Source organism: Notamacropus eugenii, chromosome 3, assembly GCF_028372415.1.
Source record: "Notamacropus eugenii isolate mMacEug1 chromosome 3, mMacEug1.pri_v2, whole genome shotgun sequence".
NCBI classification, from domain to species: Eukaryota; Metazoa; Chordata; class Mammalia; order Diprotodontia; family Macropodidae; genus Notamacropus; species Notamacropus eugenii.
In genome coordinates this window covers 113921920-113938545 of record NC_092874.1, presented here as the reverse complement: position 1 = coordinate 113938545, position 16626 = coordinate 113921920, and the positions used below count along the sequence as shown (strand labels likewise).

Genomic DNA, 16626 nt, shown 5'->3' with positions numbered 1-16626 from the left:
CTTTTTTTATTTTAAAAATAAGTTTATGCCATTTAGTTTTTATATCCCATTCATTTTCTGACATGAACCTTTGTAACAAATGGCTCGGCAAATCCCCGTCATTTGAGAGCACCCGTAGCTTACCTCCTCCTGACTGCACATTCTTCAGGCGTTAGTATTTTATAAGTGCCATATAGGTGAAGGTCTTTTGAGTGACCGACTGAAGTTTAGGAAAAGTTTCTTTCCTATAAGGTTAATCAACCAGTTTTAAGCATTTACTGGAATGAAGCACTATCTACTGGCAGGGAGCTTGCATTCTAATAGGGAAGAGAGGTATTTCCATAAATATATGTAACAAATAAGTGAATAGATAAAAACACATAAAACCCAGTTAAATACAGGGTAATTTGGAAGAAAGAGCATTAGCATTTGGGAAGGGATCAGATTATTTTTTTTACAAGAGAGTAAAGCCTTATTCTTTTAACATTGACAGCTACTTAGTTATCTTGGGCAGCTTGGTGACCACGCGGATAGAGTGCCAGGTCTGGAGTCAGGAAAACTCATCTTTGTGAGATCAGATGGCCTCAGACACTTTCTAGCTGTGTGACTCTGAACAAGTCACTTAACCCTGTTTGCCTCAGTTTCCTCATCTGTAAAATGAGTTGGAGAAGGAAATGGCAAACCATTCCAGTATCTTTGCTAAGAAAATCCCAAATGGGGTCACAGAGTTGGACACAGCAAACAATAACAGCACTTACTTGTCTAGGCCTGCATAAAGGATCATTGTCATGACCTGCCCAACTGGACTCTTACTACTCTGCTCTCAGCAAGTTTTCTGTTACCTTACAGGTGTCCAACGTGGGTTGGTAGTCTAGTAACTACTTATAATATCTTTATGCCATTTACTTGTAGGAAATAATTACATTGTTAATTTGCTTCTATTATAAAAGGGAGAAATTTGACCTGATTACAGTCAACTTTATTATCAAAGTGAGACATAACATTGCTGTTGTCAACATGAAGCTGTGTATTTGACCTTGAAGTAGATTTTTGTGCTTTAGATATGGGTTTCTCCAATTTGGGCATTAATGGCATTTAAAAAAAATAAGTACTCAGAACTAGCTAAGACTCTGGCTGAATTCTCTTTTTTCTCAGTCCCAAGGTATAAGAAGACTGGAAGAATAGGAAGGCACCAGCTTGTGAAGGACTTTAAAAGCCAAACTGAGCACTTTATATTTGATTCTGGCAGTGATAGGGAGCCACTAACATTGACTGAGTAGAGAAGCTGACATCATCATCCTTGCACTTTAGGAAGATCAAGTGATAACTGAGTGGGGAATGGACTGGAGTGAGGAGAGTCTTGAAGCCCTCAGGGAGGCATCAGTTTTAGACAGCCTTCTCAAGGAGTTTAGCCAGAAAAAGAAGACATAGCGGAATAGCAAGAACGGATGAGGATCAGGGAGACATGGATAAGTTTGTGGCAGTGGGATGATAGAGGGGGTGAGCAGGTAAATGACAGACTCTGTGTTTAGGAATATTAATTTGACAGCTGTGTAGAAGATGGAAAAGAAGCAAGGAGACAGTCTGTTGTAATATTATAAGTGAGAAATGAGAACTTGAACTAGAGGAATGGACTTCTGATTGTAGAGAAGGGACTGGATGTGAAAGATAAAAGTAGAATTGACAAGACTTGGTATCTGGGTGAGAGGAATAGCAGCAACAAGAGTCAGAGATGACTGACTTCAAGGTTGCAAACCTGAGTGTTTGGAGGAAGAGTGACTGGGAAAAATAAGTATAATTTTGGATATACTGAGTTTAGGATGTTTATAGGACATCCTGGTGAAGATGCCAGCAGGCAGTTTTGTGCGTGTGTGTATGTGTCTGTGTGTATGTAGGGTAGGACTGAACCTTAGAGATCATTCTGTTTAACTTCATTTTTGCTACTAGGAAACTGAGGTTGATCTAGTTGAAGTGACTTGTCTAAGGCTACTTTGTTGTTATTCTGTCTTTGTGATTCTTGGTGACCCCATTGGGGGTTTTCTTGGCAAGGAGTGATTTGCCATTTCGTTCTCCAGCTCATTTACAGATGAGGAAACTGAGGTAAACAAGGTTAAGTGACTTGCCCAGAGTGACACAACTAATAATTGTGTGAGGCCAGATTCAAACTTAGGAACATGAGTCTTCCTGACTTCAGACCTGGCACTCTATCTACTGCACCACCTGGATGCTCTGTGTAAGCCTGTATACAATAGTAAACAGCAGAATTTACTAGAGCTTTTAGAACTGGTGCTCTTTACTACATAACACACTGCTTCTAACTCAAGGGTTCTTAACCTTTTTTGTATCATGGAACCCATTGGTAGCCTGGTGGTGCCTATTTGATCCCTTCCCAGAATAGTGAGATCCATGGAAAAATTTCATTGGACCCTGAACTTGGACAGGAAAAGAAATTATTTCTTTATTTTCACTAACCTTGAACTGAAATTTACATATTTCCTTCCGTTATTTAAACAAACAATCAAATTAGGATCAGTTAGGATATTTATAAAAACTGTTTAGCAGACTACAAGCACATAGTAAGCACTATGTACGTGCTTATTCCTTTTCCCACTATTTTAACTTCTTGGCTAATTCTTGTTTTCCTAAAAGCTTGGCAGATTTGTCTTGTCTTTATGAAATGTTATGCTGTTGTCATTTTACTATCATATTAGCCAGTTAGCCATTAGCCAATCTGATAGGTGTAGGGTCGTACCTCAGAGTTGTTTAAATTTCATTTCTCTAATAAATAGTGATTTAGAGCATTTTTTCATGACTATAAATAGCTTTGATTTCTTCATCTGAAAACTACCTATTCATATCCTTTGACCATTTATCAATTGGAAAATGGCTTATTTTTATAAATTTGACTCAGTTCTCTATTGAGAAATGAGATCTGCTGTAAATTTTTTTCACCATTATGATTATTCAGTATGTATCTTCCTCCTTCCAGTCCCTTGCCCCAGTCTACCCTGCTTGCTTTCTTCATTTACCTTGTCCCTCCTCAAAAGTGTTTTGTATCCTCCAGTCGTCCTGCTTTCCCTTTTATCAGACCATCCCCCTCCTCCCACCTCTTGTCTTAGCCTTCTCCCCTCCTACTTTCCTGTAGCATAAGATAGGTTTCTATACCCAACTGAGTGTGTGTGTTAGTAGTACCTCTCTTACTTGATTTTTAAAATCCTTTTTGAGCCCTTTCAGGAATTCTTTTTGGGCCTGAGACCAATTTCTATTTTTCTTTGAAGCTTTGGATGTCTCTGTTTTGACTTTGACTTTGTTATCTTCTTCTGAATTTGTATTTTGATCTTCTCTGTCACCGTAGTAACTTTCTGTGGCAGATTATTTTGTTGTTGTTTGCTTATTTTTTCAGCCTATTTCTTGATATTAAACTTTATGTTAAAGTTGGGCTCTGTTCCTGGGGTAGAGGGGGAACTGTCCCAAGTTTCAAGTTTTTTGTGCAGCTGTTTTCAGAACTAGTTCTGGGGGATCTGAAAGTTTTCAGTTCTTTCAAGTGGTATGATCTAAGGAGAGGTGTATTAACTACTCTCCTGGCCTGTGCACTGGTCAGTGAGTGACCATGAGTACTCTTTTCTGTCCTGAAGTTGTGTCCAGGGTTTCTGTTCCTGCTAGTGCACCTCCTTTCTGTGTGGCTTGTGAACTGGAACTACACATGGGCAGTACAGGAGGCCAGCAAAGGGTCCCTTGTAATCTTCTGACAGGTATCTATCTGTCTGTGGGCTGAGAGCTCCAGAAATCTGGAGTGACTCTGTGAGTCACTTGTTCCCAAGGCTTGCACTGGCTTGCCAGGGACTAGTTTGCTCTGGCTTGCCTTGATGTCTGCACTCCATTCACACCCTGTGTGACAAGCCTTTCCTGTCAAGCTTCTATGGTATCTTGGATTGGAAAATTATTTCACCTCTCCTTTTGTGGGTTCTACCACTCCAAAATTCTGTTTTGAGGCATTATTTAAAGTTGTTTGGAAATTTGGGAGAGCTCAGGTGAGTCCCTGGCTTTTCTCTGCCATCTTGGCTCCATCCCCAGGCTATAGTACTCTCAAACTTACTTTTGCCTTTTAAATTGTTTATAGTGTTGTAAAAACTCTACTCAAACTAGAAAGAAGTAGTTTTGATGGTTCCTTGAATTTAGTTAATATTACAAATTATCACAAATTTTTGTGGAGGTCATTTTCAGATTTTTGTACTTTTGAAACACAAAGTAATTTTGATTAATGTGTGTGTGTGTGTATATATGCACACATGTATTAATGAGTGTTACATACTTTTAAAAATGAATTCTTTGAGTCATTTTAAGCTTTTTTTGATTTAACATATATTTAGAAGGAACCCTTGGAATAAATTTATAGCCTTTCATGTAACTGTATTTCAGCTGAATGGGAAGTGGTACAAGAGTAAGTCAAGTTAACTTTTCTGGAACTTTTTTTAAAATATGTATGTTAACAATAAGGATTGTGAATAACTTGCATATGGAAAAAGAATACAGATTAATTATATGAGTCATACATTCTTTCACCCTGTGCGTAGTAATACAGATGATTCAGAGAACTGTGACACAGCTCAGTAATGTGAATTGTGTATCATCTTCCTCTCCTTCCATCTGCATTTCTGTTTAAGGATTCACAACTCATCTGGTTTAGAAATCTTGTCATCTTTGAACACTTTGGATACTTTTACCTTTTATATGTAATCTGTCACCCAGTTTTGATGATTTTTCTTTATAAATGTCTCTTGGATCTGCCCTTTATCAGTCCCACTATTGAGCGGCGAGGTGGCAAGAGTGGGTATAGTGCCAGATCTAGGGTCGGGAAGTCTTATCTTTCTGAGTTCAAATCTGGCCTCAGACATTTTAGTAGTCATTTCACCCTGCTTGCCTCAGTTTCCTTATCTGTAAAATAAGTTGGAGAAGGGAATGACAAACCATTCCAGTAACTTTGCCAAGAAAACCCCAAATGGGGTCACGAAGAGGCAGAAATGACTGAACAACAGCAGCAACAAAAGTCACACTGCCACTGCCCACTTTGGGGCAGGCTTTTTATTTTTTTACCATGTCAAAACCCATGGGCATATAAATTCCAGATCAGTGTCATTCTTTGCCCTGAAATTAAGTAATGACTTCCTTTTCTTTACCTTATCGATTCTAAACTTCATCTCTCCTACTTCCCTGGATTTTGGGGGTATTTGGCCCTACCTGATTATTGTCTCCTGTTTTTCAATGGACTTGACTATAGGAGAGTTCCTGTTTTTTACCATCTCCTAATGATTTCTCTTTGTTTCATTATCTGGAAAGATCTTATCACTTTTTACTACCTGTTTAAGTTCATCCTAATCCAAGTCCTACCTTCTCCATGAATTCAAGTACTGTATGACTGTTAGAACCTGCACTGAGCTCTTCTCTGACATCTTGTATTTATTTTTTCTAATATCACATCATTACCCTTACTTATATCAAATTGGATATCTTTGGGCATCTCATATATAAGGTAATATGCTAATACTCTCTTGTATTGTTATTTAACTCTTTCATTTGTATATGTCTAGTCCTTCTAGCTAGATTATATGCTTCTTGAAGACAGGGACCATATTTTATACTGTACTGGTACATGGGTATTCAGTACATGTTTGGACTATGGAATCATACCTGTAGATCTGTGGTTTTTTGTATCCGTTGCTTTTAATTTCCATTGATGCCACTTTGGTTCAGTTCCTTATCTCATATTTTCACTACTTATGTAGGCAGTAACCTAATTGGTGAGCCAATCTCTCATTTCTTCTTCTAATTCAGGGATTAGCAAGCTATGACCTTGTAGGCCAAACCCTACTATAATTTGAAATGTGAAAACCTTTCTAAAAGCCTGGCTATACAAAAGCAAGTGGCTATTGGCAGGATTTGACTTTGGACAGTATTGCAGACCCCTATTCTAATTCATTGTCAGTTCAATTCATCAAACAAATTAAGTGCCAAGTTACTGTATCTTAAGTAGGGAATACAAAAACAAAATGTACTTGTCCAGAATTTTGTATTCTATCAGGGAATATAGCAAATAGATAAATATAAGGTAATTTGAGGAGGGCAACATCACTGATTATAGAGGGCATCAAGGAAGATTTCCTTAGTAGATGGCACAAGAGCCTTGAAAAAAAGTAAGAATTTTGAGAAATATATTACAGGTGTAGGAGATGGCTTTCACAAATGTAAGAGAGTAGATTGTTCCATTTTCCTGGAACAGAGAATATGAAAAGGAGAGTAATATGAAATGACTGGAAAAATCAAAATCTAAAGATTAAAGACTGTGAGAGACAGTGTGGTATAGTAAAACTATGTATTTGTAGTTCTACATCACCAGCTGGTATTAGATATTTTGAAACTGATGTGTCATAAGCATCATCTGCATCATCATCTCTCTTCGGAACTTGCTATTTCTGTTGAGGTCACCACCATCTTTCCAGTAACCCAAGTTTGCATACTCATCATTTCCCACCTGGCTCCTCTTCTGGACTTGTTTCCATTGTTTCCAGAAACTCATCTCTCTGCAAGATTGAATCAGCTCTGAAACTCACATTTCCTCAGGACCTCTTGACCCTGGGGACCCTCTGTCACTTTGATTGGAGGATGGACGTCAGAGACCTCTTCCCATATCCCAGATACCACCTGGCCTGTAGAATTTCAGTTGCCCTTTCCCATGGTATCCCTTCTCCCCCACACTCACTTTTCAGCTTTTTGTGTATTGCATCCCCCTATTAGCTTGAGAATGCCTTGAAGACAGGAGCTGTTTTTTACCTTTCCTTGTATCTCCATCATTTAGCACAGTATCTGGCATATATATAATAGCTGTCTACTAAATGTTTATTGGATGACTAGTCAGTGTCATTCCCGACTAAATGGTTTCATCCATCCTCACAGATCTGATCAGTAGAGTCTTACCATTTTGACCTCTGCAGTATTTCTTGCACGTATATCCCCTTTCTATTTATAACCTTAACCTTACTTCAAGTGTGCATCACCTATTTCAATAGCCTTCTAATCAGCTTCCCTGCTTTATCTTTTCCTTCCCCAGTAGAGCCCCTTAGAGTTGCTAAAGTGATTTTTCCTAAAGTGGAGGTCTGACTATGTACCTGTTTCCCCCTCTGTAAAGTACAGTGGTTTTCTTTTACCTTCAGTATAAAATATAAGTTTCTCTGTTTGACTTTTAAACTCTTCCAATCTGGGCCCAACTTTGCCTTTCCAACTTTATGCATTACTTCCCTTGCCGTGTTTTGTGGTCTAGGTAAGTTGCACTGCTTGCCCTTCTTCCATCTCCTGTCTTCATGCCTTTGCACCGACTGTTCCCTGTGCTTGGAACACACTGTCTCCTCACCTCTGCTTTTCAAAATCCCTAGTTTCCTTTAAGGCTTTCTCACACAGCATTTTCTCCACAATGCCTTTTTTCTGATGCAGCTAGGTATATAGAATGAACAGTGCATAGAGCACTGGGTCTGGAGTCAGGAAGACCTGAATTCAAATCCAGCCTCAGACATTTACTTAGCTGTGTGACTTTGGGCAAATCGCTTAACCTATATTTGCCTCAGTTACCTTGTCTGTAAAGCAGGGATAATAACAGCACCTACCTCCCAGGATTGTTTTGAGGATTTAATGAGATGATAATTGTGAAGTGCTTAGGACAGTCCCTGGCACAGTTATAAGTACTATAAAAAAAGGTAGATGCTATTAGTATAACAGTTTTGCAAATGAGGAAACTGAGTCTGAGAGAGGTGAAGTGATTTGCCTAGTGGATATGCAACCTGGGAGCGTCTGAGGCAAGAGCTGATTTGACCCCAAGCTCCAAATTTAGCATTCTCTCCATTATGCCACCTAACTGCCAACATTCTCTATTCCATATTATTTTGGCTACTATGTGGAGAATTATCTAAATGGGGGGAGATTGGAAGCAAAGCTTCAGAAGCTACTGGTAGATCCTGACCTACTGGTTGGGAGAATTGGAAATAGGCTGAATAGGACACTCTGAGTACATAATAGGCAACTGTATATACACTGAAGGCATACTCCTCCCAGATTGAAAGGCTTTATGTTACAAAACACAGACATTTATCTAAATAGCTGTAAGCCACTTGGAAATACTTATTCCGAAATAAATGGTCACCTGGTGTTTCAAGGGTATTTTCTCACTCGACAAATCAGAATTTAGTTTCAGTAAACTGAAGTTGTGTGAATTATTTTTAACCTTTGGTACTTAGACTGATTTTTTAGGTCCTGAATTATTTATTTAGTCTTGGCAACCCAGGAAACAAAGAAAAATGCAAAATGACTAATTCTTGTGTGGCCTCCCCTGCCTATGCAGTGATGGTAGCAGAATGGCAAGAAAAAAAAAGTAGGGACAAAAGGCACTAAGAATTGTGCAGCCTCTAGACAGTCTGTAATATGGATTCAGTTGCTGTTTCTCTAAAGTGAAGTGCGTGTCCTCAGAAACCACTGAGTGGACACACCGCTGGAGTACCTGAATCATATCCATTTTGACATTCTTGCTCTAAAGCATGGAGACAAAAGGGAGTTACAGCTAAATGGAAAGATGTCTCACAGGCTATTTTTGGAGAGACAAATAAAGAAGTTGGCAGAATTGGTTTTAGAGTTGGTATGTCTAAATGCAACAATAATTTCTATTTCATGGTATGTTTGGTATTTTATTTGAATACTCACTGTGAAAGTTTGTGAAAAAAGATAAGAAAAGAAAAAAGATCACCATGAATAATAATTGTAGTTTGGGCATTTGATGCAGAGGATGATAGAAAAATTCTGTGAAGGACTTAGTAAAACCATTTAATTTAATTTGGAGGGACTTAATACTTAGTGACTTAATTACAAAAGTAGGAATAGAAGAGGTTAGCAGATTCTGTGTCTTAAGAGCTAGAAAACAACAGGTTACATACATCTAATCTGAAATGGCTGATAACATGTTCTGATCACTGACTTGTTAAAGCAAGGGGTGAGGTTATTTGACTCAATATATCTGAAAAAGGGGAGGATACCGAATGCTTGGGAAACAATATAATATTAACTACAGACAAAAAGTGATTAATGACATCAGTTGCCATGGACCCTTGTGCCTGCTTTCATATTTCCGCAGGGGCTTTATGAGAGTGATCTGTTCATATGTTGAGGGAGTCCTTGATGAGGGTATGGGGGAAGAGGCAGGCTTTTTGCAGGCAGTGTTCTGTAGTGTGCCACATCTTTGCAGTGAAGCTATTGATCAGGAGGTACAGAATCCTTCTATGTTTATTGACTATTAAAGAGACATTTGAATGAGTAGAGAAGGTCTGCTGCTTTGAAGGTGGTAGAAGGATACTTCTTGTCCAGACTGATAGGTAGTTAGGTGAATAATATATTAGTCTGTCAGTGCACTTCTTGGATAAACACTGTGGATGAATAATAAAATGGGACCAGAGTTGAAAAGGAGAATCAGGTATACAAGAAAGTGGGAAATTGTGTAGTGCTTTTAATGATTGGAAGCATCTCCCAGAAACAAAAACCTGTATTTTTATTTTTGTTTATTTTATTGATGCTTTTTCTTTTTACAAAAGACACTTCTGAATATCTCCTTCTTCCTCTTCTACCCTGTAAGCCTAGCTTTTTAGCAAAGAAGAAAAACCAGTTAAATAATTGTGACTTCATATGATTGAACACATAGCATTCTTCATCTTTCTGGTTGTTATTGTTGTGTTTGTCTTTTGTTGCTGAAGAAGACCGTGCCATCAGAGAAATGATGACATGACTTGCATTTGACTGTTTTGAGTGAGGGAGGGCTGTGCAGGTCGCCAGCCTCACTTCTCCTCCAGAGCCAGTGACCAGATACTCCTCAGGATGACTGGAGAGGACCCAGGATGCACTGGGACACCTTGGCCTTTTAAGCTAAATCCTTTTAAGGTCCTCACTTAAAGTGAGGTAATGCCCATTCAGTGAATAGGCCTCTTTAAAAGGTAGTCATGGGGATGACCCCTTTAATAGAAAAGAAAAAAGGAGAAAGATTGATTTCTTCCTCTTTTCTCTGAGATCAAATTTTTTAGAAGAAAACTTTATTGACATGTTTAGTTCTTATATTTTCTATATATCCCAATATTGGTTTTTTTTTTGTTTGTCTATTGTTTTGAAGAAGAGCAGTGACATCATGGGTTGATGTCTTGACTCTGAATGAGTTGTATTTAAGTGAGGTTAAATACACAAGGTTGCACGAAGTCGGCAGCCAGACTCTCTCTGACAGAAGTCAGGATGACTGGGGATGGCCCAGGATACAGTGGATGACCTTGGTGTTTTCAATGTCTGAGCAAGCTCTAAGTGTTCTACAGTGCCTGCTTCAGCTGCCTCCGGGGCTGTTGGAACAAATTGTTCTCATCTGCCCATTCAGCTGGGAGAAGTCTTCACATGCTTGGGGTGGACATCCCCTAACTCATTGCGTTTGAGGCCTGTTGGTTACTTTAAATCTAGGTTAGGCTGTTTGTAGAGATGGGTTTACCAGGGTAAACCTGAACATGCTACAGCTTCTTGGAGCCACAGATGAGAGTTGTGCGAAGGTGGATGCCAAAGGTGGGTGCACAGCCCTGAAAAGGGCTTGGCAGCCCCCACATAAGAGGTGCTAGTCCTCCCTGAATACCCTATACACCCCATATCCCAGTGCATGTCTCCCACAAACCTATCTTTTAAATACCAATAGTCTTCTGATATTCTCATATGGCTGCAGATCATAAAGACTCAGGTTTTAGGTCACCTAAAGGGCATTGGAGAGATGCATAGCAGATATAGGTTAGAGCTTATTCCACACAGTGAAGAGTTATGCAGTAAAAAATGTCATCAAAGATGTAGGCCTGGAAAAGGAGGTAGAGAAGGTATTGCAATTTATGCAGTTGTAGGGAGTACCAGCATTGGTGAAATGACATCCATAAAGAATTTGGTTCTTTGAAAGCCTGTGGAAAAAATTGGTCAGATTCCATCCTTTTTCGTAGCAATTAGAATTAAGGAAGTTAGACTAGAAGGTCTCTTAGGTCCCTTCTAGTTTTGAAATTCTGTATTCTAATGGTCATAATCTGTCCTTTTATACTGGTAGACCACCATAGAAAGTAATGCTTATCTTAGTACATGTGAAACTAAAGTGAGTTAACTTTAATTTCAATTAGTTAGCAACTAATTAGCATTTCTGAGACACAACTTCTGTGCAAACATTAAGATGAATCCAAAAACTGGAATTTGGAATGATGTCTGTTTGGATGGTTTATAGATTTTACTCTAGTAACTATGATCCTGCTTGCTCTAATTCCCAGGAAAATTGCAAAATTAAAACTCTTTTAAAAATAATTTGAGGCATAGGAAGAACTTCTAGAATCTTAAATCTAGAAAAGGACTGCAGAGATTTGGTCAAGACTTCTAATTTTTCAGAAGATAAATGAGGCTTGGAGAAGGTAACATGTTACATAATAAGTTGTATAAATTATTTTAACTTTTGATACCAAAAAATAGCAAAACTTTTTTTTTCAGCTAGCTCTATTTTACCTTCACATTTGAATGTCTACAAAAAGTATTTGAACAGTTTGGGAGGTGGCATGATAGTGTGGAAAGACTACAGTTTTCTAAAGAAAATTACTGGAAAGTGGTATTTTGTGAGACTTCTCTTTGGATCTAGTCTTTTTTTCTTTTTTCCCCCTCTCTCAAATTACTGATCCAAACAAGCTTGAATTATGTATGTATGTAAGTATTTGTTGTTGTTTGGTTGTTTTTCAGTTGTATTTGACTCTTTATGACCCTTTTGGGGTTTTCTTGGCAGATATTGTAGTGTTTTCCCATTTCCTTCTCTAGCTTATTTTACAGATGAAGAAACTGAGGCAAACAGGGTTAAGTGACTTGCCCAAGGTCATACAACTAGTAAGTGTCTGAGGCCAGATCTGAACTCAGGAAGATGAGACTTCCTGACTCCAGGTCTGTCAGTCTTTCTACTGCACCACAAGTACCCCTAAATCTAGTATGCTGCCCCACAAGTACAAGAAAAAGCCTTATTTCGTTCTTGCATCTCTAATTTTGGCCTTCAAGTTTGACCATGATTTATTATTATTATCATATCAAAGAAACTGTACAATAATTAAATAATTAACCTATGATTTATCTGACTAACCTCTATTCTGCCCCCTTCCCTCAAGTAATTTCAAATGTATGGCCTTGAGAAAAAGTAATTGACAGTGATGCCACTGATAGAGAATGAAAAGATTAGAATTAAAATGAAGAAGGAACACGTTTCCTATAGAAGGTGTTTAAAAGATTGCAAAGGTCAAGGAGGAAGAGTAAAAAAATGGCCAGTTGATTGAGCAATTAAGAACTTTTTGGACACCTTGGATGTAGAGAGCAATTTCAGTAGTGAGGACAGAAGCCAGATTGTGGAGGTCGTGGGGGAGTATGTCAGTGAATGTACATTTCTCTGTCAAAGTTTAGCAGCAGAAAGGAGAGGAAAAGAAAGATGTTAGCTTAAAGGGACGAAAGATTTTTCTGGCTGGAGAGATCTGAGCATGTTTGTAGGCAGATGGGAAGGAGTTGGTTGGTAGAGAGAGCAAAGATTGAAGGTTTGAGAGTAGCAAGGTCGAAGAAGGGATGGGACCAAAGATCTATGTGGAGAGGTTATCCTTGGCAAGGAAAATGAGTTCCCACTTTAATGGTAGATGAGAATATAGGGTGGAATTTCACTGCATCTGTCTGTGGAATAACACCTGATCTTTATTCCTGGGAAGATGTCATGGTATTTGATTTGGTATTGTCATAAATTTGTGTAAACAACTGTAAATAAGGACCAAACTCCTAAGAATGTTATATAATCTGAGCAGTTTAAAGAATTTAAATGTTAAAATAGTTTACTATTCCCTATTGACCTTTTTGCTTAATAAAACTTTTTTATATAGTTGCATTCAGTGTGTATGTTCTAATTTTGCTTTTGCTTTTATCTTTCCACATTTCTTTATGTAACTTATTTGTAACAACACAATAATATTTAAGTACATTGTTATGCCATGTTTTATTCAGTAATCCCCCAAATCTTTTGATAAGTTGTTTCCAGTTTGTTTTTACGAATAAAACAGCACAAATGATTTTGTGTAGATGTGGTTCCTTCTCTTTTTATTAAAAAAAAAAAAAAAGCCTCTGGGCTATGTGCCTGCTGCTGGGATCATTGGGTGAAGGGGTGAACAATCAGTTTTGTAATTCCATCATGTATTTCGAGATTTGTTCTCCAAAAAAGATGATCAGTTTATATCAGTTTGGGATCAAATGAGATACTGTAAAGTGCTTAATGTGTTGTCTGTCACTTAGTAGATGCTGTGTAAATACTTATTCCCTTCCCTTCTGCTTTTACATCTGTAACTCCTATTCCATTTTTTCCTTCAGCTAGGATTTACACTCGGCAATGTGGTCGGGATGTATCTGGCTCAGAACTATGACGTAAGTGACTGTCATTCAAAACCTTTTTGTCTCTGTTGAAGTGTTTTATAGTGATTTACCTTAAGTGTGGGCGTTTTCCTTGCCAGAACTGAATCCTAGCAAAAATAAAGAGCAGTTTCCCCCTAAATATTTAAGGGATGATGGCTGAGTGTTAAATCTTGGAGCAAGTCCATCATTTAGTAGATATTTTTCCATTACACTTTTAATGCAGCCGTGGTACTCTCTGCCCCAGATCACCGCAAGAGGGCAGCTTGTCAGCAGTGGAGAGCAGTCTCGCAGTGATCTTATGCTGTAACTTGTTAGCCCTGAGCTAATGCTGTTTCATTTAATTGAGGCTCTTTTTCACGTCCTGTGGAAAATCAAGTAGAAAGAGCATAAAAGACCTTTAGCAGGATGATGTTTGCTTCCCATCACTTCCATTTGTTGAGAGGAATTAATTGTAGTGACAGAATTTACCAGTAACTTTAAAGACTAATTTTTATAGTACAGTTACTGCAAGTTGTTTAGATTTCTTCAGAACCATCTTAGGAAGGAAGATGGTTTCACAGATAGAGCACTGAACTTGGGAGTTCAAATTTGGCCTTAGACATATACTGACTGTGTGTACCCTGGGAAAGTAACAATCCCTCTTAGCTTTAGATTATAACAGCACCTACCTCATAGGGTTGTTGTTGGAGATTCAGAGATTATAATACTTACGTGTGTGTGTGTGTGTTTGTGTGTGTGTGTGTGTAGTTCTGCAAGCCTTAAATTATGCTATCACTACCACCAGCACCACCATCATCATCATCCTTATCATCGGGCGATGCTATTAAGCCTTTATTGATGGAGAAGGAAGTTTCTTTTCCCAGAATCACCAAATGAATCATTGATAAAAATAGATTAGAAACTCAGAGGATGCCTGACTACCTATAAAGGATGAGGTAGAAATGAACCTGAAAAGATTTTCAGAGGAGAGAAGGATGTTTTTGCTTTAAAGAATTGGTAGGTAAAATTATGTTAGTCATCAGGACTCAAATTTTTAGCGCACAAAGAGCATTTGCAGTAGCAACCTTCTCATTGGAATGATAAAATTTCCTAGTTGTGGGTCTTATTTGTTCATATAGCATTTGAATGTGTTGTGATTTGTAGAAAATAGGGAGTTTGCGTTTTCAAAGGAAGCCTTTTTTTAACTTAATAAATTTTTACATATTTAGCATTCGGCTAGCAATATTTATAGTACTTCTTAGTGCTGTGATTCAAGAACTCTTTTGGAAAGAAATGTAAACTTAGGAAATTTATCTCATATATGTATATTTATGAAATTTATTGGTCTTTGGTGGACAGATGGGAAGGGGAGAGGGTATTGGTGATATGCAAAGCTAAAAACTTTTCTTTTCTTTTCAAAGATTCCGAACTTGGCCAAAAAGCTTGAAGAGATTAAAAAAGATGTAGATGCCAAGAAGAAACCTCCTAACTCTTAATGCCAACATCTAGTAATATCGTCTGGATGCTTTCCTATTCAAAACAAAAGTTCCTATTCTCTCTTCCAGGACTGAATGACTGTCTTTACCCTGAGATACACTGAGATGCCTTTGAGCTAAACTACACCTGTAACACCAAAACTACCCTTTATTATTGCTCCTGGACTCCTCGGAACCCTGTATCTGCGTGGGAGATTCTGTTGCTTGAATCGTGGTGTTTGACTAGGAAATGCTAGATTTGATTAGTGATCTCTCCCCTTACCTTTTAAATTGTGGATTTCTAGTAATTTTTTAAGTTGCTTTTTATATGGCTGAACAGATGGCAGTAATACTAATTTTCTAATTATGTCTACCACACTGGATGCTTTATAAGCATTTAGTGTCAAACAGTGTTGTTCCAAATCAATTAAAACCATTATATAGCAACTGATTTCTGGTGACTTCCATTTATTTTATGTTCTACCACAGCAGTTTTATAATTGTTTGTGTAACCAGTTAAATAATGAGCAAGTATTTTTTTTTTCAGACCTCTTAGTTGTCCAACAGTATATTCTCTGGGGGGAAAAGAAATAGGACATTAAACTTGCTCTTGAAATTGGTCTCCTTGGAATACATTTTTCTATGACTAATGTACTTATTTTGTCCTATATTGCTTCCTAAATGTGATTATTCTCATTTTAAGGAGATCTAACTTGCTGTAATTGTGTATAAGTGAAAGGTTGTATATAAAGAAAGTATTTGTTGAACTGTACTTTTATATTTATTTTAAGTATTTCAGAGATACATTCTCTGACAAATTTGGCTCAACCCATACAGTATTTGTTTGACAAATTCAAGGAACATTCTCCTGTTGTGTGTATTCTAGTTCTCTTCTGTGACCCCTGCTGTTGGGCGGATGAACCACCCAACCCACATGCTAATTTAAAAGTATGTATTTTAAATATACCAAAATTAATCAGGAGTTCTGCTCTAGGGATACTTGCATGTCTTTTTTTTTTTTTTAGTTTTGGTTAGTTTTTAGCAACCACACTGGTGGTGTGTTAAATAATAATAATAATAATAATAATAATAATAATAACCCAGGTTATTTAACAGAGCCTACAAACAGAAAGAACTAGTTGTTCATGTTTTTATACACATTCAGCACTGTGTATTTTGAAACTACAAAGTAAGGGATTAAAAAAAGTCCCCATTAGAAATTAGATATCCAAAGCAGTAGACTTCCAAGTGTCATCACCTTGGGAAGCCAAAAACTTGTCCAAATGATGTCCCCGTTGCATGGTGCCTTTCTACTAAGTAAGGAGCCTAGTGTGGTGGGAACAGTGTTGGATTTGATATCCAGAGACCAGAGTTACAGATGTTTGCCTTTTAGTGCCTGTATAACCTTGGGCCTTGGTAGGTCTCATTTTCTTTCTCTTTAAAATGGAAGTATTGAAGGGGAGGATCTCTAAGGGCCCTTCCCATTCTAAAATCTGTGTTATTGTGCTCCATCAGCATTACCTTTGCATCTGGTTTCTAAACCTCATAATAAAACTAGTTATTACTTTTTGGGGACTGAGAGAGGGAACAAGGGAAGGGAAGAGACACAAATGGCTTTGACCAGCTGGGGTTATTTTGTATTTGGGCCTAGACCTATTGATTTCATTTGTTTGTTGTTCATTTATTTCAGTCATGT

General features: G+C 37.8%; 2 protein-coding genes across 6 annotated transcripts in view; one reads left to right on the top strand and one right to left on the bottom strand.

Moving 5' to 3' along the window:
• Positions 1-141, bottom strand: part of LOC140531041 (uncharacterized) — a 44387-nt gene extending 44246 nt beyond the window's left edge. The window contains exon 1 of the mRNA XM_072650225.1: positions 124-141. Coding sequence (XP_072506326.1) covers positions 124-141 — 18 coding nt within the window. The remainder of the gene's footprint in view (positions 1-123) is intronic.
• Positions 1-15381, top strand: part of NUP205 (nucleoporin 205) — a 116503-nt gene extending 101122 nt beyond the window's left edge. For 4 of the 5 annotated variants that reach the window (XR_011976830.1, XR_011976829.1, XR_011976831.1 and 1 more), the window contains 2 exons: positions 13435-13488; positions 15021-15381. Coding sequence is in view for 2 of the 5 variants with exons in the window: in XM_072652634.1 (XP_072508735.1) it covers positions 13435-13488; positions 15021-15026 (60 nt within the window). In the remaining 3 variants the exon portion in view is untranslated. Of the gene's footprint in view, positions 1-13434; positions 13489-14876 lie in introns of all 5 variants that reach the window. The other variant, XM_072652633.1, reaches the window with a different exon arrangement.
• The last annotated feature ends 1245 nt before the right edge of the window (positions 15382-16626 follow it).